The sequence below is a fragment of the Capsicum annuum genome, chromosome 8 (assembly GCF_002878395.1).
Source record: "Capsicum annuum cultivar UCD-10X-F1 chromosome 8, UCD10Xv1.1, whole genome shotgun sequence".
NCBI lineage: Eukaryota > Viridiplantae > Streptophyta > Magnoliopsida > Solanales > Solanaceae > Capsicum > Capsicum annuum.
The window spans coordinates 114,955,665-114,979,800 of NC_061118.1; the positions used below are offsets into that span (position 1 = coordinate 114,955,665).

At 38.8% G+C, this 24,136-nt stretch overlaps 1 protein-coding gene across 8 annotated transcripts in view; it reads left to right on the plus strand.

Moving 5' to 3' along the window:
- Positions 1-24,136, plus strand: part of LOC107839091 (protein DDB_G0276689) — a 105,309-nt gene that overhangs the window by 35,536 nt on the left and 45,637 nt on the right. For all 8 annotated transcript variants that reach the window (XR_007044141.1, XR_007044142.1, XM_047395808.1 and 5 more), the window contains 13 exons: positions 2,905-3,042; positions 11,660-11,813; positions 12,121-12,488; positions 12,838-13,301; positions 13,406-13,747; positions 17,638-17,856; positions 19,286-19,376; positions 19,513-19,590; positions 19,727-20,017; positions 20,145-20,342; positions 20,427-20,903; positions 23,516-23,677; positions 23,759-24,088. Coding sequence is in view for 6 of the 8 variants with exons in the window: in XM_047395808.1 (XP_047251764.1) it covers positions 2,905-3,042; positions 11,660-11,813; positions 12,121-12,488; positions 12,838-13,301; positions 13,406-13,747; positions 17,638-17,856; positions 19,286-19,376; positions 19,513-19,590; positions 19,727-20,017; positions 20,145-20,342; positions 20,427-20,903; positions 23,516-23,677; positions 23,759-24,088 (3,312 nt within the window). In the remaining 2 variants the exon portion in view is untranslated. The remainder of the gene's footprint in view (positions 1-2,904; positions 3,043-11,659; positions 11,814-12,120; positions 12,489-12,837; positions 13,302-13,405; positions 13,748-17,637; positions 17,857-19,285; positions 19,377-19,512; positions 19,591-19,726; positions 20,018-20,144; positions 20,343-20,426; positions 20,904-23,515; positions 23,678-23,758; positions 24,089-24,136) is intronic.

The following is a 24,136-nucleotide window of genomic DNA, read 5'->3' on the forward strand; positions in this document are numbered from 1 at the left end:
GATGGTTGATCTCTTCTGCTACTTCCTCACAAAAATGCATCTATGCAAAGATGGAGGCTCTCTCCCTCATAAGTTGTCAAGGGTGAGGCATTTGCCATTTGTCATTATCCGAATAAAACATTTGACCTTGTAAGGTGCTTTGCCCTTCCAAATAGTCTTCCAAGCTCAGATAAAGAGAAGAGGGGCGGGGAGTGGAGTGGAGTGGGGAGTAATGATGTTAGAGTAACCTTTTTTTTTTTTGAGAAACATAACCTTCTATAAATTAACTGGTAATACTATACCAACTCTATAGTCCCCCAAAATAGACAATTACAAATTGGAACCTTTCTATGTTCTTCTTACATGATGTCTAAAACCTCAAACATATCTTCTGTTTCTTCTAAACATTCCTGTTTGCACCAAAAATAGAAAGGACTAGGCGGTTCATCATCAGCTTCTGAATATTGCTGTGCTTGTCCTCTAAACGCCTCTGATTCCTCTCTTGCCATATTGTCCACCAGATGCATTTAGGGACATTCCTCCATCTCTCCTGATTGAACAAATTTCCTTCTCTGTCGCAACTGGCTAATATCTCCTTTGCGCTTGCTGGCATTACCCACTTGATTCCCCTTAAGCTAATGAAGATTTTCCAAATCTGATCTGTCCATTTGCAATGTAGAAAGAGATGGTTGCTTATCTCTCTCTGTTCCCCATACAGAAAACATCTGGAGCATAGTTGGTATCCCCTGCTTTTCAGATTTTCTCGTGTCAATACAGCTTCTTTGGCCACAAGCCAAGTGAAGCAGGCAACTTTATATGGACTCTTCACCTTCCAGATCATTTTCCATGGCCAACATCAGCCCATTGGTCATTGACTATGTTCAATTCCTTATATGCCTCATTCACCTTATATATTCCATGTGTATTTCCTTTCCGTACCATGCAATCCACATTTCTCTTAATGCCCTTATACTGAGGTAATGTGCTGCAGAACTCCATCATCCTTTCCAGTTCCCAGTCATTTAGATGCCTCCTAAAATTTGCGTTCCAGCCCTGTTCAGACCATACTTCAGCCACTGTTGTCTCCTGTAGGTGGCATACGTTATAAGTGTCAGGGAAGGTTTGTTGTAGAATGCCTTACCCAATCCACCTATACTTTCAAACGGAGACCTTCATACCATTTCCCCCTTTTAAACCTTGACTGACTTATCATTTTTGGCCAGATTTCGGATGGACCTCCACACACTACAACCATAAGAAATATTTACGTTTTTTTTTTTGAAATTAGTACTGTTGTATTCCTCAGCATTAAGGGATGCTGGCCACCTCCAAAAGTTGTTACAAAAGGGAAATTAGAGTCTAGATTTATAAGGCTCCTAAGAAATCTACAAATTCATCTATTTCCTATATACAGTTCTCCTTGCACCAAAAAAAAAATTCCATTTTACATCATGAATGGATTTAACTCTGTCTTCAAAGCAGGAATATTCACGGAATTGGTAGCTTACCCTCTTCCGAATTTTGATCTGATTACTGCCTTCCACAAAAGGTTTTCTTCAGCAGCAAACCTCCAAAGCCATTTCATCTCAAAAACTGATTTGGAATAACATCTTTTCATGGAGAACACTCCTCTGGGTTGTAAATCGCAGTTGGAGTGGTCGGTTTTGGGGCCAAAAAGAGTGTGTGTGTGTGTGTGTTTGTGTTCTTGAGGAGTTGAAGCATCTGTAAGCAATAATCAATTTCTGAATCATTCATTTCCTTCTAAATGAGATAGACCAGTAATGGAATATCTATTATGGCAGCTGTTATGGCGTCAACCTTTTTTGGTTAGACACCACACGGTAGCCACATACTTTGGCTTCAACCCTTACTTTTTCCCTCAACACGTAGTTTGCCTAGGCTCACGAAATGAAACAGATACAAGCATATAGAGGAATTGCTTCCCAATTATGTATTAAACTCGTTCCACAAAGAAAACACACAAAACAACCTTTACAAAATTTAGCCAAAACAGACAAATTGGCTTGTTACTGCCTGCCTTTGCTTATTTATAGCCCACATGCCTATCATCTGCAAAGCACATGAGTTTATCTACAACCAGTTGAGATGCCCAACTGATAGACATAATTTAAATTCAAATACAACAGCAACAAAGTCTACCACATGTCCAAGTCGGTTGTAACTGCCCAACTGCCAGTATGGGCAAGGCACACGCTCAGTGCCAGCACACTCTTGGCAACACTTGTGCCAATTTCGCTGCATGGCCCTGGGCGTTTGTGCACGCACCCATGCCACTACATTGTCAGCACCCAAGCTACCTTGTCTTGCCATGTCAATTCAGATTGCTTGCCTTAGCCACGTCATCACGACACGACTTGCCTTAGCCTTGATCTACCTTTGCCATGATCTGCCTTAGCTTGCCCAGCCCTTGTCATGCCTTAGCCACGCCTTGCATGCCTTAGTCATGCCACTGCCAAGGTCTTGCCATGCCCTGCCGACACGTGCCATGCCCATGATGGCAGACTGGCCTCAAGTAAATTTGATCTTAACCGAAGTCGTTGGGTCATGACTAGGTTCATCGTGTAAATCCCTAGCCATGCCCGAGCCATCCGAACCATCAAGCTGAGGGTCTAATGGTAGCCCTTAGAAGTGGTGCATCTTCAGACTAAAAATGCAATTTCCCATTCATTAGGATTCCTTCTGACTACGATTACTTGGATGATCTTTTTAAACTAAGAATGCAATAAACTAGATCTGTGTGGAATTGTTAAGACTCGTGCATAAAGTCTTCTGCGCCAACTGGAGACCTGGATGTCGACTTAAAATGAATAAAAAATCATTTTCCCATGCTTTCCATATTCCTGTTCCTAGTTGAAATTAAGAGCTTATTCTGTTGTGGTTATAATTCAGCTTTTGTGCATGCAGGCTCAAGTTATGTTGTCAGAGATTTACCCTGGTAATTCCCCTAAAATTGGGTCAACCTACTGGGATCAGATTCGTGAAGTAGCAGTTATATCTGTAATCAAGCGTGTCCTTAAGCGTCTACAGGAACAACTGGAACTGGTGAGTTGAGTTGTATAAGGTGATGAATTCTCAATTCCTTTATTTACTTGTACTGGTTATAATCTTGGTTCAAGTATGGTGTGTGCTATATGGATACGTTTCCCTTCTGTTAAATGCCAAATGTCTCTTATTTAGCCATGTGTTTTCTCAGCACGTTAAAATAAGTATGACGTAACATTTAATATTTTTCTACTCAATTTCTTTACTTCTCTATAGGTCTGCTTATACATGTCTGTCTCTATGATTTCATATCATAAATTCCGCTGCAAATAAATTCTTTAATTGATGGAAAAAATGCTTTGGCAGCAAGATTTAACTATTGCAAATTAGCAGTAGTTGTTAGTGTTGGATGTTAAAAGTACGTATATCTCTTTTTCTTGCATCTCTTTTCCCTTTCTTTTTGGCGTATAATAACAAGGAAATGTTAATGTTTTGAGGCAATTATCTTTGATATGCTACTTCAATTTTCCTCTTGGAATCCTTCCTGCTGTGGGTTGTGACAACCAAAATTGGATTCTTGTTATGATAAAGCAAGAACCTTGGTTTTTGTTTAAGAACCTTGGTTTTTGTTTCTTATAAAATAAAATAAATAAATAATGAAATAAAGCCAGAAATTTGATTGAAGAAGAAGTTGGAGCTTCCTTCTAATGTAGAACAGGGAAGGCAAAAGATCAAACATCATAAATCTTCCAACTCTCAAGCCTTCGTGCCTAATTCCTGAACAAAGTAGTATAGGAAGGCAACTGATCTAAACGACATGCTGGTAAGAGATATCGTTTAGAAGACTGTAGCCCGATATTAAGATTAGTGCATGTGAACTGCTAGCATGTGTTTCAAAAATAAATGCGTCATTTGTTTTAAATCGATTTCGTTAGTATCACCTCATTCACAGCTGAGATTTCTCCATAATATACTACAACACCTCTTGCAATTCGATAAAGAAATATTCAGTGGTGTTCATTAAGTATTCTTATCAGATATAATTTAATGATTTGCTGGTGGATGGAATTTATGTTATCACTTATTAGAGACGGGAGATGAAGCTTACAGGAAGTTAAGAAAGGACAGAAACCCAAAAGCAGTAGATGTAGGACTGTCTCTCAGAGACACTCCTAATTAAGTGAGGCAATCTTAAAGTAGAAAAAACCTGAGAGAACCAAGAGACAATGTGACTTCCTCATCAATACTAATGTCTGCTAATCCTATCTTATACCTGTTTATTTCAACGCTGGAATTCTATCTACACAATGTTCATGTGGAAGAGAAAACTTACTTGCGACATTGACTTAGGTGGTCAGCTAATGCAGCTTGCACCACCAAAAGTTTTTCCTTTTTCGACCTAGAAGCAAAACATTAAGTGGTGTGCGTGAGTTGCATTAGCCATTAGCTCATGGTTATAACTGCGTTCTTTTGGCTATTCTTTTTCACACTGACATAAATCCTCCAGATCATGGATTGTGGAGGATTTGACGTTCCTCTTTATCTTACTGATTTACCTTCTTGTAACCATAATTGAGTTCCCAGCAGAAAAAGCTCATTGCAGATTCTCACATTTTGTGTTCTAAGTTTGTCTTCTAGTTAAATCACAACCTGCCTTCAGTTTGGTTCTTCTCTCATTTTGGCGGAGATAAATATTTTCTTGATATGATAAAGGTAATTTCTTACCGAAACTTAGATCCCATAACTTTGCCTCCTTGTTATTAGCAAACTTGGGCAACTGCAACTGTCTGTTGGATTGAGATATGAAAATGGATAGGAGACATCATGCGAAGGGTCAAGTGCACCAATTTTTCATCCTAAAAATGATTTTGGCTCAATTTCCTGCTTTAACATTCATATTTTTGTGGAATTATTCTCACTTTTTAGTATACTCTCTAGCATCACCCAGTAGTGGTTGCATGATCTGGTTTGTTAGAACAACATAATTTTATGGAGAAGACTCTTTTGGGATGTAAATCTCAGTTGAAATGGTTGGGTTTGGAGCAAAAAGGTGGATGTTGTTGTGGAGTTGAAGCATGTGTAACTGTCAATTTCCCAATCATTACACTGCCTTCTAAAACAGATAGTCATGAGCACTCCTGATATCCGCGATGATAGCCCTTAGAAGTGTGGTGCAACTTCAAACTAAGAATGCAATTTCCCAATCATTAATCATTAAGATCTGTGGTGATTAAAATTACTTGGGTGATCTTTTTACACTTAGAATGCAATAAGCTAGTTCTATGTGAAATTCTCCTTACTCTATCTTCGGAGGGATGTAGATAACAAGAAGGTACTTTTTCACGTCCAACATGTCCATTGGAAGTTTCTTAATAGCTTCTCCATTCTTTGTGCCTCTGTGACTGGTATGTATTTGTAGTAACAAGTAGTATGTCCAGAATGTATACGACGTGCTCTTTTCTTGTATTTGACAAACCTCTCTTTTATCATCTAGCAATCCTCCTTTGACCTTCTCGATTGCTAGGTTTCATATGCACACTGTTAGAGTAGGAGTAAGAACAGGAATAATATATAGAATCCTACTTGGAAAAGGATTGCAGTGTAGTGTCCTAGTTGGGAAAGGATTGCTATGTAGTGTCTTAGTTGGAAAAGGATTAGTGTACATGGTATCAGAGTGTTGGTGAGAAAGTCAGTAGCAATAGTCACTAGTCACTGTGCGTCAATTTCTTGTACATGAGACACTTTCCGACCATTTTTCCAGCAATTTCTCTTTTCTAGTAGGACCGTACAATCATTCCGACCCTACCCATATAATTTTTCTCGGATTTTGACCACTGTTCAGCAGTTAAATCTATTCTGATGAGATTTTTCAGACCCCTTTCGTTTTTTTTGTGGTTCAGTACAATTTCTGCAAATGTTCATCATTGATTTCGATTTAGTCCAATGATCAAGTCTGAACCCTTAATGAAGAGATCAGATAATCAAACGTCACAATCTATGAAGAATCATCGAGGGGGAGGTCGTTTTGGAAGATCTCACCCTAGGTTTAGTTATTGTTATAGGGTTGAACACACTCTTGACATATGTTGCTCTTGGCCCAAGGGTAATTATTGTAATAGGCTTTGACACACTCTTGAAATATGTTATTCTTTGCATTGTCGACCACCTAAAAATATTCATGTTGCTTGGTCTAACTCCACAGGTAATCAATGGGTTTATTTACCTGAAGAAGAACATAATGAGTATCTTCAGTTTCGAGCAAGTAAGCAGATATCTATATCAGTAGCCCAACTGCATAGTCTCCTACCTTTGGATCATGGGTTGTGGACTCTGGTGCTTCTAATCATATTTATGGTAATAAAGTGACTTTTTTCATATATTGTTTATTCATACTCTTTCGGCTATCACGTTACCCAATTGTAACCAACCCAAAGCAAAAGGAGTTGGACAAGTTAATCCCTTATCCTCTTGTCACTTTAGATTTCTGTTCTTGATGTTCGTGATTGTCCTTTTTGTCTTGCATCAGTCAGTCATTTGACTTGTGCCCTAAATTGCGGCATACTATTTCTTGAGGACTCCTTTGTCATGCATGATCATAGTAGTGGAAAAACAATTGGTGTATGATATGAATCACAAGGCCTCTACTACCTTACCTCTCATAGTTCTTCTATAGCATGCCTAGTTACAGATCCCCGGGTGTAATTCACAAATGTTTGTGACATTTTGGTTTGTTCATGCTACAAAAGATGGTACCTAATTTGTCCAGTCTATCCACACTAGATTGTGATTCGTGTCAACTTGGGAAACACACTCAAACTACCTTTCAACGTAGTGCTGAGAGTCATACAGTCTCTATTTTTTTGTTAGTTCACTCTGATATTTGGTGTCCTAGTAAAATCAATTTAGCCTTATGGTTTTGTTATTTTGTTAGCTTCATTGATAATTGTTCAAGATGTATTTGGATTTTTCTTAATGAACGCTCTGAATTGTTTCCTATATTCAGGAGTTATTGTGCTAAGATTCAAAATCAATTTGGTGTCTCTATTCGTACCTTTCGTAGCGATAACGCCTTAGAATATATGTTCTCCCAATTTCAAGCATCAATGACTCATCAAGGAATTATTTATCAGATTTCTCGTCTGTACACCCCTGAACAGTGTTGAGTAGCAGAGAGGAAGAATAGGCACCTTATCGAGACGGCTCACACGCTTATTATTCAATCCGATGTTCCGCTGTGTTCTTGGGGTAATGTAGTTCTCTCATCTTGTTATTTTATTTAATTAATCAAATGCCCTCATCTTCCATTCAAAATCAAGTTCCTTAGTATTGTCTGCTCAGTCACCTCTATACTCTCTTCCCCCTCGTGTCTTTGGGAGTACATGTTTTGTTCATAAATTCACCACCCTAGGGAAGATAAATTAACCCTTCATGCTCTCAAATTTGTGTTCCCTAGTTATTCTTGAGTGCAAAAAGGGTACCTTTGCTACTCATCTCATTTTCGTTGGTACCTTATTTCAGTTGATGTCACATTCTTTGAGTTTCAGCCTTACTTTACATTTTCTTCTGATCCTGATCATCTTAACATATCTGAGGTCTTACCTATATTGACTTTTAAGGATCTTATCGTTACTTCTACATCTTCATCCATAGTGCCTGCACTGACTTTTGAGAAATCTACAATATCTTCTACAATTCCATCCACGGTGCCACGACTCTTGACTTATCATTGTCGGCCACGTACAGCATAAGGCTCAGATGATACCCGTTCTGCACCTGTTCCCTGCACCTAGAACAAGCTTGTCTTCTCCGATTGCACTTCAGAAAAGTATACGGGCCACTTGTAATCCTACCACTCATTATACCCTTTTAAGTTATCATCGTCTATCATTATCCTATTATGCTTTTGTATCATCTTTGTCCTGTAAGCTATGACTATCGATTTGTCTTCTTTAGCTACAAGTGGTACTTGGGAGCTTGTTCTTCTCCCTTCAGGTAAATAGACTGTTGGTTATTGTTGGGTTTATGCAGTGAAAATTGGTTCAAACGGCCAAATTGATCGGTTCAAGGCTCGTGTTGTTGCCAAAGGATATACTCTGATATTTGGGCTTGATCGATACTTTTTCCCCGGCTAAAATGGCATTTGTTCGACTTTTCCTATCCATGATTGTTGTTCGACACTGGCCTCTTTTCAGTTGGATATTAAGGATGCTTTTCTCTATGGTAACCTTTGAGAGGAAGTTCATATGGAGCAACCGCCTGGTTTTGTTGCTCTGGGGGAGTCTGGCCTGGTGTCTCGAATGTGTTGGTCACTTTGTGGTATAAAACAGTCTCTTTGAGCATAGGTTGGATACAGTAATTCATGAGTTTGGCATGATTCGTTAAGCAGGTCCCTTTGTGTTTTATCAACATTCTGCTCCAAATCTCTGTATTTATTTGGTGGTTTACGTTGACGATATTGTTATTATCGGCAATGATCAAGATGGTATCACTAATTTGAAACAATATCTCTTTCAACAGACCTCGACAGGCTGAAGTATTTTCTAGGTATTAAGGTTGCTCAGTCCGGATCAGGTATTGTTATTTCTCAACGTAAATATGCATTAGACATTCTTGAGGAGACTGGAGTGATGAGATGTAGACCCATTGGCACTCTTATAGATCCAAATACCAAAGTCTTCCAGGACAGCGGAAGTCACTCAGTGATCTTGGAAGATTTAGGTGTCTGGTTGGTAAGTTGAATTATCTCACAATGACCGGAACTGATATTTCCTATCCTGTTAGCGTTACAAGTCAGTTTATGGATTCCCCCTGTGATGGTCATTGGGATGCAGTTGTTCGAATATTGTGATAGACATTCTACATCGGATATTGTGTTGGTGATAATTTGGTGTCCTGGAAGAGTAAGAAACAAATTGCGGTTGCTAGATCTAGTGCAGAAACATAATATCGAGCAATGATTGTAGCAACTTGTGAGCTTGTTTGGATCAAACAATTGTTGAAAAAACTAAAATTTGGAGAAGTAAAGATGGAATTTGTGTGTGATAAACAAGCGTCTCTCCATATCGCATCAAATCCAGTGTTTCATGAGAGGGATAAGCACATTGAAATTGATTGTCATTTTGTCAGAGAAAAGATATTCAGTTCATATTGTTACAAAATTTGTGAAGTCAAGAGATCAACTTGTAAATATTTTTACCAAGTCTTTCACCGGTCCTCGTATTAATTACATTTGTAACAAAGCTAGGTACGTATGACTTGTATGGACCAGTTTGAGGGGAGTGTTAGAATAAGAGTAGGAACAAGATAGTATATAGAATTCTACTTGGAGAGGATTGCAATTAAGTGTCCTAGTTGGAAAAGGATTGCAATGTAGTGTCCTAGTTAGAAAAGGATTATAGTGTAGTGTCTATAAATAGGGTCTCAGTTTAATAGTGTAGACACAACAGTTCAATAATATTCTTCTCCTATGTATCTAACACACACATTGTACTTCCCTTGTTTGTTGCACTCAAATGGAAAACCCAACTAAATTATTGGAAGAGAACCAACCTCACAGTTAAGTGCCTTTGCATAGTAACTTCTTTCCTTTATAATACTCTCTGCATTTCTTTGATATATCCTTCAATCTTGAAACTGCTTGAAACCATAACTATTTGTTCCTTAGATGGGACTGGTTCATCTCTGTGTCACTGCAACACAAGTGTATCATCCACAAAGAGCAAAGGAGTAGCAAACGAGACACCGGTAAAACTATCCCATAAATGAGATAACATTATGTAATCTTTCACTCCTTGCTGTGAATCCACTCAAATATCCTCCCCTCACAGTTTCACCCATCACTTAGCTTTGTGCTTTTCTAACCCAAACGAATAACATGGGTGGTAAAGGATCCATTCGTCATAGGATCCCTATATTCTTGAAGAAACCCGTTGAGTTCCACTGACCGTAATTGAAAACTTCATTGTAGAGTAGATTGAAAAATAGCTGGGGGTCTATCGGAAACAACCTCTCTACTTCCCCGGAGGTAGTGGTATGGACTGTGTACATTTTACCGTCCCCAGACCCCAGTAGGTGGGAATATACTGGGTTTGTTGTTGTTGTTGTAGAGTAGATTGAAAAATACACATGCACTCTCCATTTTTCTTCAGGTGACAAATCCTTTGAAATATCAGCTATTGGTGATGATTGAGTTTGATGGTTTACGTTTACTGAATGGGCCATCAGATGATTTACAAGCAAGATCAAAGATCCTTAGTACCAACACTACAGAAGGAAATACAAAATCAAAGGCAAAAGCCACAAAAGAACGAAGATACAATAGAGAGCCAAAGGATTTTGCATAATTCAGATAATACTTAAAACATCTAGGCACAAATTGCTAAATCTTTTATTGAGTTGTCGCATTCAATTCCATTCATATCGTCCTTAAACTTTGAAAAGGATAAGTAGCATGAATGAGAGATTGATCCCACTTTCCTCATCTTAAAAGAAACCCAAAATTAGGAAGGAAAATATAAAAAATAATGAACCATTAAAAATACTTAAGAGAGAAGGGAGAAAGTTAAACGGGAAAAACGTTTTTGAGTAAAAAGTTTCAACAAGAATCCAAAAGAAGCTATCCATATCTCCAATAACGATTTCAATTTCAATTATATATTCAAAGAATGCAAATATAAAGAGTAGAATTATGCGATTCTAACATGAAGCAAGGATCATATTCCAAGCTCGAAATTGGAAAAAACTTGTGTGAAAACACTTTAAACTCTGTGTCAATTAAAGAATGTAAAAACAATTCTAAAATGGAAATTAAACAACTCACAGATTGTGGAAACTTGAACAATCTTATGCAAAACACCATATGCATATAATAAACAAAAACCAATACTTCATCTGCATCATATGCATGTAACAGGAAGTTGCAAAACACTGATCCAGTTTGTTTATTTAGCCAGCACAACTAATCTATATTGACAAATAAGTGAAGCTTTCACCAAAATAATGTGACATATCCAAAAAGAGCTGTTGATGGGATTAGGTATGGTCACAATTGTTGAAGGAGAGAACCGAGCTTGATCGTAGAGACCGATTGTTAAAATCTGGCAAAAGGAGTTCAATTAGCGAATAAGTGATTCGATTAATCAATTAATTGGAAAAAACAACTGATAGCATAGTTGCAATCAGAAAACTAAAATATGAACAATATAATTACCAACAACTCCTACCCCACAGGAAAACAATAATTTGGAAATAATGATCCAAAAAATATATTTTCCATAGAAACCCCATGTTATACTCAATATCTAGAGAATCCAGTGTTGCAAACATAATGGAACACAGTGGGGACAGAGAAAGACAATTACGTGGAACTCTCAAATGGTAAAGGGAAAAGGGAAAAAAGAGGAGAAGCAGTGGATTGTTGGAAGGAACTGCGGGTTTTTGTCTGTTACAGGGGAATTTAAGGACTCTTGGAGTCTGTAGTAGAACAGATAACTGGTTTATTTTGTATTTTTTTCCCTGTTATTTTAGTAGAATTGAAGGAGAAATTGACAAGAAAAGAGAAAATAGATAAATATAAATGCTGGTCACTGGATGCTGCCATGTCATCTTTTCTATTCCCATCTTTATATAGGTTTATAAATTACCAAGTTAAAATTGGAACACCTGTCAAAAATTTCAGGACAAGCCTTCAGCTCTTCAAGACATTTTAACCGGAGAAATGATCCTTTTATCCTCAAAGGACTTTCACCGTCAAGGACATAAGGAGCGTGCACTAGCTATGCTGCATCAAATGATTGAAGATGCTCATATGGGGAAGAGACAGTTTCTTAGCGGTTGGTTTCTGTTTCTTTATCCTTGCTTTTTTACATCTATTGTTTGTAGTTCATATTTGAGGTTGGGGAATTAAAAAAAAGTGATGATGCTATCTAGTGTTTCTCTCCCTTCATTTTCTTCCTCCTCTCAATGTGCATTTCTGTGTCTGTCTCTCCCTCTTTAGTACTTATATTTTTAACGTAACTGCACTTTTCGATAATATCTTATTCTTGAATGTTTAGCTAGATCCTTGTTAATTTCTCATACGTGTGTACTTTTACTCTTTAAGTCATGCAAATGAATTTTTGGTGCTTTGCAACATTCTAGGTAAGCTCCACAACTTGGCAAGAGCTTTAGCTGATGAAGAAACAGAGAGGGAACAGATTAAGGAGGATGGATCGCGTTCTGACAAGAAAGGATTGTTAATGTATAGCAAAAATGGAGTTCTTGGGCTTGGGCTGAAAATCTTGAAGCAGCCGACGACAACTTCAGCAGCTGGTGACAATAATATACATTCTGGTAGCTATGATGTCAAGGAAACTGGAAAAAGATTATTTGGGCCATTCAGCTCCAGAATGACCACATTCCTCTCTCAATTTGTCCTCTACCTTGCTGCCATTGGGGACATTGTTGATGGGACTGATACTACTCATGACTTCAACTACTTCTCACTTGTGTATGAATGGCCTAAAGATGTAAGCTTTCTTTTTGCGAATTTTCTTACTATTTTGTGGCACTTTGTGGGACTACACTGGGCATGTGTTTGTCTTACTATTTTGCGGGGTGATACTATGTGAACCGGCAAAAGCGTCTTGAAGTTTAATGCAGAATAAGTTTTGTTATAAAAACCGTCTTTGAATTGTATTAGGTTGTCACATGCTTTAGAGGTAATGTTGTGGCATTTTGCTAAGCAGGACCCCCTCCCCTTGCGATGATGACAGAGACGGATTGAGAGAGGACAAAGTTTAAAATAAAGGAAGCAACGTGCTTGTTCTTAAATATTTTGTTTGAAATTTCCGGCTCTCACAAAATATTTGCTTGCAGCTTTTAACTCGTTTGGTGTTTGAGCAAGGAAGTACTGATGCAGCTGAAAAGGCAGCAGAGATTATGAATGCGGATTTTGTTCATGAAGTGATTTCTGCTTGTGTTCCTCCAGTTTATCCTCCAAGATATGGTCATGGTTGGGCTTGCATCCCGGTGATTCCTACGTACACTGAGAATTACTCTGAAAATAGAGTATTATCCCCTTCGTGTCGAGAGGCCAAGCCTGGGTCTTTCACTCCTTCCTCTGGGGATGCTGAATTACCTCTTTATCCTCTTCAATTGGATATAGTGAAGCATCTCATCAAGTTATCCCCAGTTAGAGCTGTATTAGCATGTGTCTTTGGAAGTTCTATACTTTATCGTGGCAAGGAGACTACTGTATCTAGATCTCTGAAAAGTTGCTCTCTACAAACTCCTGATGCTGATAGGTTATTCTTTGAGTTTGCTCTTGACCAATCTGAGAGGTTAGTTCCCAATAAAAGGAGTTTGTAATCGATCCCTTATGTAAGTCATATATGTGGGTTCTCTTATTTTTTTGTCTGTTTCTTTTCGTGACTTCTCTGAGCAGGTTCCCTACCTTGAATCGCTGGATACAGATGCAGACCAATCTTCATCGAATCTCAGAATTTGCAATAATGGCTGATCACACGCCAGGTGATGGTAAAGACGTACCTGAATGTAAAATTGCTATGAAGAGATTTCGTGATCATGACAGTGATGCTGAATCTGAAGTTGATGAACTTGCTGGTAGCAGTAATGTATCAACAAATCCCCAGGAGATTAAGAATAAAATGAGAGGATCTTCTGATCCTTGTCGTGATACCTTAAAATCTGAAAGCTCTGATCGTACTACAGTTTTTCTTTCTTTTGACTGTGAGAATGAAGGGCCATATGAGAAAGCTGTGGAACGGTAATCTATCTCCTTTCTTTGAGTTTTGACCAGTATGGCTTCTTCGCAACCGTATATGCTTTACATACTTGATTTTTGATGTTTTTTACTTGAGTCGAGAGTCTCTTAGAAACAACCTCTTTACTTTCACAAGCTAGGATAAGGTTGTGTACGCACCACCCTCCCGGACCCCATTTTGTAGTGGGGTCATTGGGTATGTTGTTGTTGGATTGTAGTTCGACCTCTTATATGGGAAAGATAATTCCAAGTTTTGGTATAAAATTTATACACAATTTTATCTAATACTAACAACCAAATACGGGATAAATGTAGACCAAATTTTATATCGGGATTAGTATCCTAGTCCGGACAATCATACGAGCCCCAAGTGTACAAAATCCTTCTTCATTCTATCAAAAGTTCTTCTATTCCCCCTCTCTTCATACATTCCACATAAATGCTAGTGGAACAACTTCGCACTGTGTCTTTTCTTCTGTCTTGTGAAGGTCCAACTAAACAATACTTCTCAGCAGTTCATGTCATCATCTATTAAGGACCAAACCGACATAGTATTTTCCATCGCAAGCAATACACTATCTAACAATGTAAAAGGAGGTGATTCACATCTTTAGCTGAACTTCTACACATGAAGCACTGTTTGCCATATGTAATTCTCCTCCCCCTCAAATTTTAAGCTATCAAGATTGTTAGAATATGAGTAGGAATAGGAATATCATGTAGAATCCTACTTGGAAAGGAATTGTAATGTAGTGTCCTGTTAGGAAAAGAATTGGAAGGTAGTGTGTATAAATAGGGCCTCAATGTAATAATGTAGTTACAACAATTCAATAATATTCTTTTCTTATATTTTCTCACATGGTATCAGAGCCTCTACGATCTTGGTAGAGAATCAAAGAGCCTCCGCTGCCGGCGGGCGGCTATAACCCATATGTCATCCGTCCGACCAATGATCATGTTAGCAAAAGTTTGGCCACGACACTTCTTTTCCCTACTTTCTCAGATCTAATTTGCATAGTACCGTGCATCTTTTCAAACTAATTTCTCAAATCTGAGTTGCATAGCATCGTGCGTCTTTTTTGTGACTCCGTAGATCTGATTTGCGTAGTTCCATGCATCTTTATAGTGACTCTTCAGATCTGATTTGTGTAGGGTCGTGCCATCATTCCGACTCTATCCATATAAGTTCTCTTTTTCAGTAGGGTCGTGTCGTCATTCTGACCCTACCCATGTAATTTCCCTTTTTCAGTAGGGTCGTGTTGTCATTCTGACCCTACCCATATAATTTCTATTTTTCAGTAGGGTCGTGTCTTCATTTCGAGTCTACCCATATAATTTCTATTTCTCAGTAGGATCATGTCATCATTCCGACCTACCCATATAATTTTTTCTCAAATGGTGACCACTTTTCAGCCATCAAATCTAATAATCCGGCGCATGAGTATGTTCCGTCCAGTTCTGTAGTGACTATCTTGTTCAAGATCTACTCATCTCTTGATTTCGAGATGACCCTTATATTTTATACCAGTTTCTGGCAATTTTCCAGCAACACATTGACTTTCCGGCAATGTTTACTACTTTTTGGATCACTTTTTCTGTTTGTTCTGTTTCAGTTGAGGTCTGAGGTCTCCCAGACGTCCAAAACAGTCCTTATCAGTTTTCTTGCAGATATATTCATCAAGTCCCTCACCGATCCTTGTATTAGTTACATCCATAACAAGCTTGGTACACATGTATTCTATGCACCAGCTTGAGGGGAAGTGTTAGAATATGAGTAGGAATAGGAATATCATATAGAATCCTACTTGGAAAGGGATTGTAATGTAGTGTTCTATTAGGAAAAGGATTGGAAGGTAGTGTGTATATATAGGGCCTCAATGTAATAATATAGTTACAACAATTCAATGATATTTTTCTCTTATATTTCTCACAAAGATTATTCCCCTTGAAGCTCAACTGGCAAAACACATTTTTTCTTGATATTCTAGGAATCCACACAGAGATATGAAAAAGTAGACTCATCCTTGCCCAAAAATTTCATAACAGGACTTAAAAGAAAAGACAATTATTCCCCGCCCGTCTCCTTATGTCACGGCTCTCCACCTTGTTTGTTAAGCAGGTCAATCAATATTTAGGATTTTTTTGGACCAAGTAAAAGTATTTTCATTCATAAACATGACCAAAACGGCCGTATACAAAGGTTACCAAAAGATCAAGACTCTACAAACTCCACCCGATCCTCTAAGCAAGAAGGAACTTTCTGTTTATACCAAAAAAAATAAGTGTGTAGACTACTCCTCAACTGCAAGAAACTCAACCCTACACCTTCAAAAACTCTCCTATTCCTCTCGCTCCAAACTACCCACATTAACGCTATCGGTACCATGTTCCAGGCCCTTCCTCTTCTCCTCATTCTCCTGCTCTTCCAACTAAGCAAAAGATCTTTCACAGTTCTTGGCATTACTTGGCATTACTGAAGGAGTGCAAAACCATCTAAACATATCCCACCATAATCTCATGGTGAGCCTGCAATGCAGAAGAAGGTGGTCCACATCCTCGCCCCTCTCGTTGCACATCTTACACCAGATTACGCAGATAACTTCTCTTTTTATAATGCAGACAAATATTTTGGATTTTACAACCTCCTAATCTTTTAATTTCCTCCTAAGCCTCAGCGAGCTTCACCTTGTTGCCTTCCTATCTGGTAAACTAACATCTCCATTTGGCATGAAATACTGGACGTATTTTGAAAAGATATACTTCAAGTGTTGTTCTAACACCACCTATGTCTCCAAAAAACTTGCTCTACTCTCTTCAGCGACCCACCTGGAAGATACATGCCATAAAACTCTTCCCACGCCTTCAAAATATTCTTCCAAAGCCCTCATCCATAAGGAAGTGTGACATCTGAGTCCTACATCCCCATTCCAAGACCCCATATTTCCCTGTCATCACCCTCCTTCCAAGAGCATTCTCCTCTGCCCTAAATCTCCACAACAATGTTTCCAATAGTGCCTTGTCTTTTTATTAGGTAAACAAAATTTAATTAATAAGAAAAAGACCAACATGGTCGTATACAAGCGGTATACCAAAAATTAGAGAGCCTATAAAATATGGTTCTCCACAAAAAACACTCAATCTCTGTACAAAGAGGAACTACATGGGTGCACCAAAAGAAAATCAAGGAATGGAGACTTCTTTTTTTTTTTTGGACAAGTTACCGACTGTATATAAATCATCAGCACAAAAGTGGGAAGTCAAAATTACATCATTGAATCTACATCCAAAAGAGTAAAAACAATATACTACTACTCAGTTGAGCAAAACTCATCTCTATCCCTTCGAAAACCCTCCTATTTTTCTCTCCCTGAACTACCCACATCAAAGAAAGAGGAACAACATTGGAAGCCTTGTGCTTTCTTCTCGTGCTTTCACTAGACCAGATGAATATCAACTCCTTTACAGCTGAGCACCATTTGATCTTTCTTGCTATACTCTCTATCACGTTTCTTATTTTCTTGGTTTTTTTTGGTAATGAATTTTTTTTTATTACCAGTGAAGAAAATGTGTGAGAACTCGAAACTCATCAAGTTCCAGTAAGCAACTTAATTAGGCTGAGAACTTGAAACTCCTCAAGTTCCAGTAAGCAACTTAATAAACTAGCTAGTAACTACTGTCCAACAAACTAAGGATAGGAATCTGTTCATCATATGCTGCTGTGTTTGTTTTCACATTCCTTCCCTTCAGGGCTTTTCTCACACTGCAGCTGCAATTCATGGTTACTGTTTTCTCTCTGTGTATGGAAAAAAATTATCTAGTTCAAATTTTTATGATCTTAAAAGTGGCCACTTGGGATAGCTTAGGCTCACCTTTCACATTAATTATGTCTACAGGTTGATTGATGAAGGAAAAATGATGGATGCTCTTGCAATTTCTGATCGATTCTTGCAAAATGGAGCCTCAGATCAGTTGCTTCAGTTGCTAATTGAACGTGGAGAAGAAAACATATCTGGACAGTCTCAGGGTTATTCAGGAAACAACAATTGGAGCCACAGTTGGCAGTACTGTCTCCGTTTGAAAGATAAGCAATTGGCAGCTAGACTTGCGCTCAAGTATGTCCATTAAGTGTCTCTTTTTCTCTGTTGAGTTCTTTATTATGTGTGTAATGGAAGTTATGATGTGGTTACATGCATAACCTTCTCTGAAGCTATCTCTTGCTGAACTTTCGAAACTCACCAACAAAGAGAGTCAGAGAGGAAGCAGGGGTAAGAAGTGATATCGAGAGTAAAATGGAGAAAGAAAAACGATTTGCGCTTTCTTGACTCTATATATATAAGTACAACCTTCCAAATCCACAAGGCGTGGTGGATGTTCTTACACAAATGACCTCCTTTATTCCATGAATACTGGATGTAGAGTAACTTCCCTGACATATTGGATGGAATGAGTTTTAAGACAACATTTCTAAGAACTGTATGATTAAAAAACAAAGAAAAAGGATAAATACTTTTGTTTGTTTTGAACTTGTAAATATGTCTTCCAACACAGCCTGTGTGCTCAAGATTTATAATAGTGTGCCTTTTTTCTCATCGGTGTAAGCCTTGGTGGGTAGAGTCAGAGGCGAATATAGGATTTCTTGAACATGAATGCACTACTAAAGAAAGAAGAAAAAAATGTTTTAAGTGGAAATTGGTCTCTAGTCTTTAATGTAAATATCTCAACATCCAACCAAGTGCACCATTTAGCACTCTTGTAGCATGGGTTCCAGAATATAATGTTATATGAATTTTAGAAAATATATACCTAAGTATCTGATTTTTTGGAGAGATCTCCGGTTCATGTGCCCCAAATTTTGTATGTTAATTCGCCATTGCACAGAGTTCCCAGTATTTGTGTTGGGGGAAGGTAACAGATGCCTAGTGTAATAGTCGAGGTGCGTGGAAGATGCCTGGACACCACTATCATAAGAAAAGAAATAAATAGTAAAACAAATCTGAAATCAAGGACTAACCGAGCTGACAGAATTGTCAGAAAACTGCCCAACTGTGAAATCTATAGAGTGCTTGGACCCTAAGTTTTCCAACTTAAGAGTTATTTCTCTATTTTCTTTGCTTCTCTAAGGCGAGATACCCTTGCTTTGTGAAATCACTGTAGCACAGTCAATCTTCTTCTTCTTCTTCTTCTTCTTCTTCTCTTTATTTTTTTGGGATGAATTGAGGAGTAGTAAATTCCCTTGTATTTGTGTGGGGTTCGGCTCAGACCTCTAATAATATTTTAAAAGTGACTATGGGGCCTTAGTGCCATGCCTCCTTATAACCCATGTCACGAGCAGACGTGCCTGCTGCTTTACATTTTATTTTGTTTACAAAAAGCTATTCAGTGTGAACCATCTTTGATATTTATCAAGTTTTTCTTTTTTAATAGATCATCTGTTCTATTAATTAACTAAATGATTTATTTTTAACTGACTATTGCACAGATTGGGTGTTGGTCTGAGTTTGATATTTAGAAAGCTCAGCTTTATTTTTTTGGGTGCCCCAGATACTTGCGTAGATGGGAACTGGATGCTGCTTTGGATGTTCTCACTATGTGCAGCTGCCACTTGCTAAAAAATGATCCTATTAAAGATGAGGTATGTGAGTTCCATGGTTTCTTAAACTCACTCTTATTGCTATTGCTAGGCATTGGTTTTTGTGTGTGATTTATCTCTGTGTACTTGGTATGCTAACTCTATATCTGTTCTCTTGATACATGGATGGTACAACTAGGTTGTTCAGATGAGGCAAGCTCTCCTGAGGTACAGCCATATATTAAGTGCAGATAACCGCTTCCACAGCTGGCTAGAGGTTCTTAGCTCATTCCTTATTTTTCATGGTTGGATTTAGGGAAACTATAAGATCTCAAACACGTTCGTGTTTCTAGAGCTCTTTTGTCCGATTTCTTCTTTGCATCTTATGTGGAGCATTTCCTTTGAATTTTTAGGTGGAGTCTGAGTGTAAAGAAGATCCCGAAGGTCTCGCTCTTAGATTAGCTGAGAAGGGAGCTGTTTCTGCTGCTTTAAAAGTTGCTGAAAGTGAAGGGCTATCCATTGAACTGCGCAGAGAGCTGCAGGGCCGTCAACTTGTGAAGCTTCTAACAGCAGATCCTTTAAATGGTGGAGGCCCTGCAGAAGCTTCACGTTTTCTCTCTTCTTTACGTGACACTGCAGATGCTTTACCCGTTGCAATGAGTGCAATGCAGCTTTTGCCCAACCTTCGATCAAAGCAGCTTCTCGTAATGACAGTTCATCCTAAAATATTCTTTATTTGAGTTTCTCTGAATTGATTGCTATCAGCATTTTAAAATTCTCATTTCAAATAACCAATTCCTTTAATGTATTTTATTTTTTGTTTCTATGAAGGTTCACTTTTTCCTGAAAAGAAGAGATAATAATTTATCAGAGTTGGAGGTTTCCAGGCTCAACTCCTGGGCATTAGGTTTACGTGTTCTGGCTGCTTTGCCTTTACCGTTGCAGCAAAAATGCTCTCCCCTACACGAGCATCCTCATTTGATTCTAGAAGTTTTGCTGATGAGAAAACAACTTCAATCTGCATCTCTGGTAATAAGTTGTAAGTTTAGAGAATGTTAATTTTTCTTTTATCATTATCTTTGATGTGGCCTTGATTTTTTTTTTTTTTTTCAGATACTTAAGGAATTCCCCTCCTTGAGAGACAACAATATGATTCTTATATATGCTGCCAAAGCTATTGCTGTCAGCATTAGTTCTCCTTCCAGGGACCCTAGGATTTCAATTTCAACTCCAAGAGCAAGACAGAAGACAAAATTGGGAACACCCACAAGGTCATCATTCACTAGTAGCCTTAGCAATTTTCAAAAAGAGGCCCGCAGAGCATTTTCTTGGGTCCAAACTGGAGATAAAGGTACAGCCAAGGATAGGAAGAGAAAGAGCTCTGGAGTAATGCAATCAGAGAGGATGGCTTGGGAGCCAACTACTGCCATCCAGGAAGACCGTGTTACATTATTTTCTGCAGATGGGCAAGAACGGCTGCCTGCTGTTGCTATTGCTGAGATGTGGATGCTCACAGGTGACCCTAAGAAGGATGAAGCTGTCCGTTCTTCTCATCGTTATGAAAGTACACCCGATATTACTCTTTTCAAGGTATGGCTATTTTCACTAATCAATGTTTTTGGACGGCGGGAGGAGACTCAGAACATTTTCCGGTAGAGACAGGGTTGCATCAGGGATCGACTCTTAGCCCGTTTTTGTTTGCGCTTGTGATGGATGTGTTGACGCGGAGTATTCAAGATGAGGTGCCTTGGTGTATGTTACTTGAAGATGATGTAGTGCTAATTGATGAGACGCGGGGGTTTGTGAATGAAAAGTTGGAGGTTTGGAGGCAAACCCTCGAATCTAAGGGTTCAAGTTGAGAAGGTCCAAGACAGAGTATTTGGAAAGCAAGTTTAGTGACTTGAGGTAGGAGGACGGAGTGGTGGTGAGGTTGGATTCTCAGGATGTTTGTAAGAAGGATAATTTTAAGTATCTTGGGTCTATGATTCAGGGGAATGGTGAGGTTGATGAGGATGTCTCTAATCGTATTGGAGCAGGTTGGATGAAGTGGAGGCTCGCTTCGGGAGTGCTGTGTGATAAGAAGGTGCCCTTAAAGCTCAAAGGCATGTTCTACAGAGTGGCTGTCCGTCCGGCCATGCTATATGGTGCGGAGTGTTGGCCAGTCAAGAACTCGTACATTCAAAAATTGAAGGTAGCGGAAATGAAAATGTTGCATTGGATGTGTGGACTTACTAGAGGAGATAAAGTTAGGAATGAGATTATCCGGGAGAAGGTGGGAGTGGCTTCGGTAGAGGACAAGATGCGGGAAGGAAGGCTGAGATGGTTTGGGCATGTGATGAGGAGGGGAACGGATGCTCCAATTCGTAGGTGTGAGAGGCTAGCTTTGGATAGTTTCAGGAGGAGTAGAGGTAGGCCGAAGAAATACTGGAGGAAAGTGATTAGACATGACATGGGGCTGTTACAGCTTACTGTGGACATGACCCTAGATAGGAAGGTGTGGAGATCGCGGATAAAGGTAGAAGGTTAGTGCGTGTGTGGGTTGTAACTAGTAGTTAGGGAGCTTTGGTGTAGCCGGGTTAGTAATCATCCATTGGTATAAGCCGTTAATGTATGCTACTACTAGGGGTTGTCCTTTTCTTTTTTCTTATTTCTTATTTCCTATTTTTATTTTCGTATTGCTCTTATTTTCGTGTCTCTTTTAGCTCTATTTTTACTTATTCTCATTTCTTATTTCGGTTATGCCATCCTTTTTGTTTCATGTATTACTATGACCTTGTTGACTATGTATTATCTTGAGCCGGGAGTCTATCGGAAACAACCTCTCTACTTCTTCGGAGGTAGCGGTATGGACGGCCTACATTTTAACCCCCCCGTCCCCTAGACCTCACTTGTTGGGAATACACTGGATTTGTTGTTGTTGTAATATGTTTCTGCTAGACCATACATGGCACTACCTTTCAGGTGGTTCTTTTGTCTCTTCAACTGAAAATCTAGTGATTCTGATTCTCTGTAGGAGGAAAAGAATTTATGCGTTGCTAGTTTTCTTCTCCCACCTAAAACTTAGTTTTAAATTCCACTGTAGCAAATCTGGTCTTCTCTTTAATAGAAAGTTTCTCGTTTTTTTTTTTATGGTGATATGGTGCAATTAAGAATATGTATTAGTGAGCCTTTCTAATTTGATGTGTCTGCTTACGCATGACTTATAAGGAGAAGTCATTCATTTTGTAAATAGATCGTTGGTTCAGTATAGGGACAAGAGAGAAACTTGCACATGGTGTTCATTAACCTAGAAAAGGCTTATGGTATAGTCCCTATGCAGGTCCTTTGGAGATGTTTGGAGTCTAAAGGTGTACGTGTGGCTTACACTAGAATAATTAAGGACATGTATGTTGGAGCCAAGGTCTGGGTTAGAACAGTTGGAGGTGACTCAGAAAAACTGTCCAGTTGTGATGGGGCTGCACAGGGGTCGACCCTAAGCCCTCTCTGATTTGCTTTAGTGATGGTCGAATTGACACGATATATTCAAGAGGAGGTTCTGGGGTGCATGTTATTTGCAGATGTCATAGTATTGATTGATGAGATGGGTGGTGGAGTTAATGATAGGTCGGAAGTTTGGAGACAGGCCCTAGAGTCAAAAGGTTTTGGGTTAAGCAGGACTAAAACAGAGTACCTGGAGTGTAAGTTCAGTTACATAATGTATGAGGCGGAGGTGGAAATGAAGATCGATGCATAAGTCATACACAAGAGAGGAATTCTTAAGTATCTTGAATCAATAATTAAAGGAGACTGAGATTGACGATGATGCCGCACATCGTATTGAAGCGGGGCAGGTGAAATGGAAGCTCTGGGCACCAGAGTACTTGCAATAATAATGAGTCGCCAAGGCTTAAAGGTAAGTTCTACAGAGTGGTGGTTAGACTAACATTGTTGTATGGGGCAGAGTACAGGCCAATCAAGACGTCCATTGTTGTATAGAATTCACTCCTTGAATTGCACCCGTTCATCTTTATTTTGTGTGGATTTAACTGATTCCTTTCTGGGGCTGGATTTCGAGGTTGTCTAAATAGGAGACCGAGTTTTTTCTATATCTATGCTTTCTTACAAATTGCTTTTGTTCTTATTATGTTCTGCACTCTAAAGCACATTATTACACTGTTTCTTTTTTCTTTTAAAATTCTTAATTATTTATACTTGAAATTTAGGCCCTGCTTTCAATGTGTTCGGATGAGAGTGCATCTGCCAAAGGTGCTCTGGACTTGTGTGTAGGCCAGATGAAAAGTGTACTAAGCTCCCAACAGTTACCTGAGAATGCAACAATGGAAACAATTGGCCGAGCATATCATGCCACAGAAACTTTTGTTCAGGTATCTACTTTGCACTGAGTGTATACTAAATCAAATTATTCATGAAATGGTGCAGTAATATGTTGAGCTTTGATCTTGTAGAGCCTGCTTTTTGCTAAATCCCTCCTTAGAAAGCTTTCTGGAAGCACTGACTTGTCTGGTAATATGGAAAGAAGTAGGGATGTAGATGATGCATCTTCTGATGCTGGCAGCTCTAGTGTGGGTAGTCAGTCGACAGATGAGCTGTCTGAAGTACTGGGACAAGCTGAGATGTGGTTAGGACGTGCCGAATTGCTGCAAAGTCTTTTGGGTTTCGGAGTAGCTGCCTCACTTGATGATATCGCTGATAAAGAGTCATCTGAGCATCTTCGGAATAGATTAATTCTTGATGAAAAATACAGCATGGCTGTTTACACTTGCAAGAAGTGTAAGGTAGTATTGGAAAGACCTTATATGTGCATGTTCTCCTCTTTGCACCAT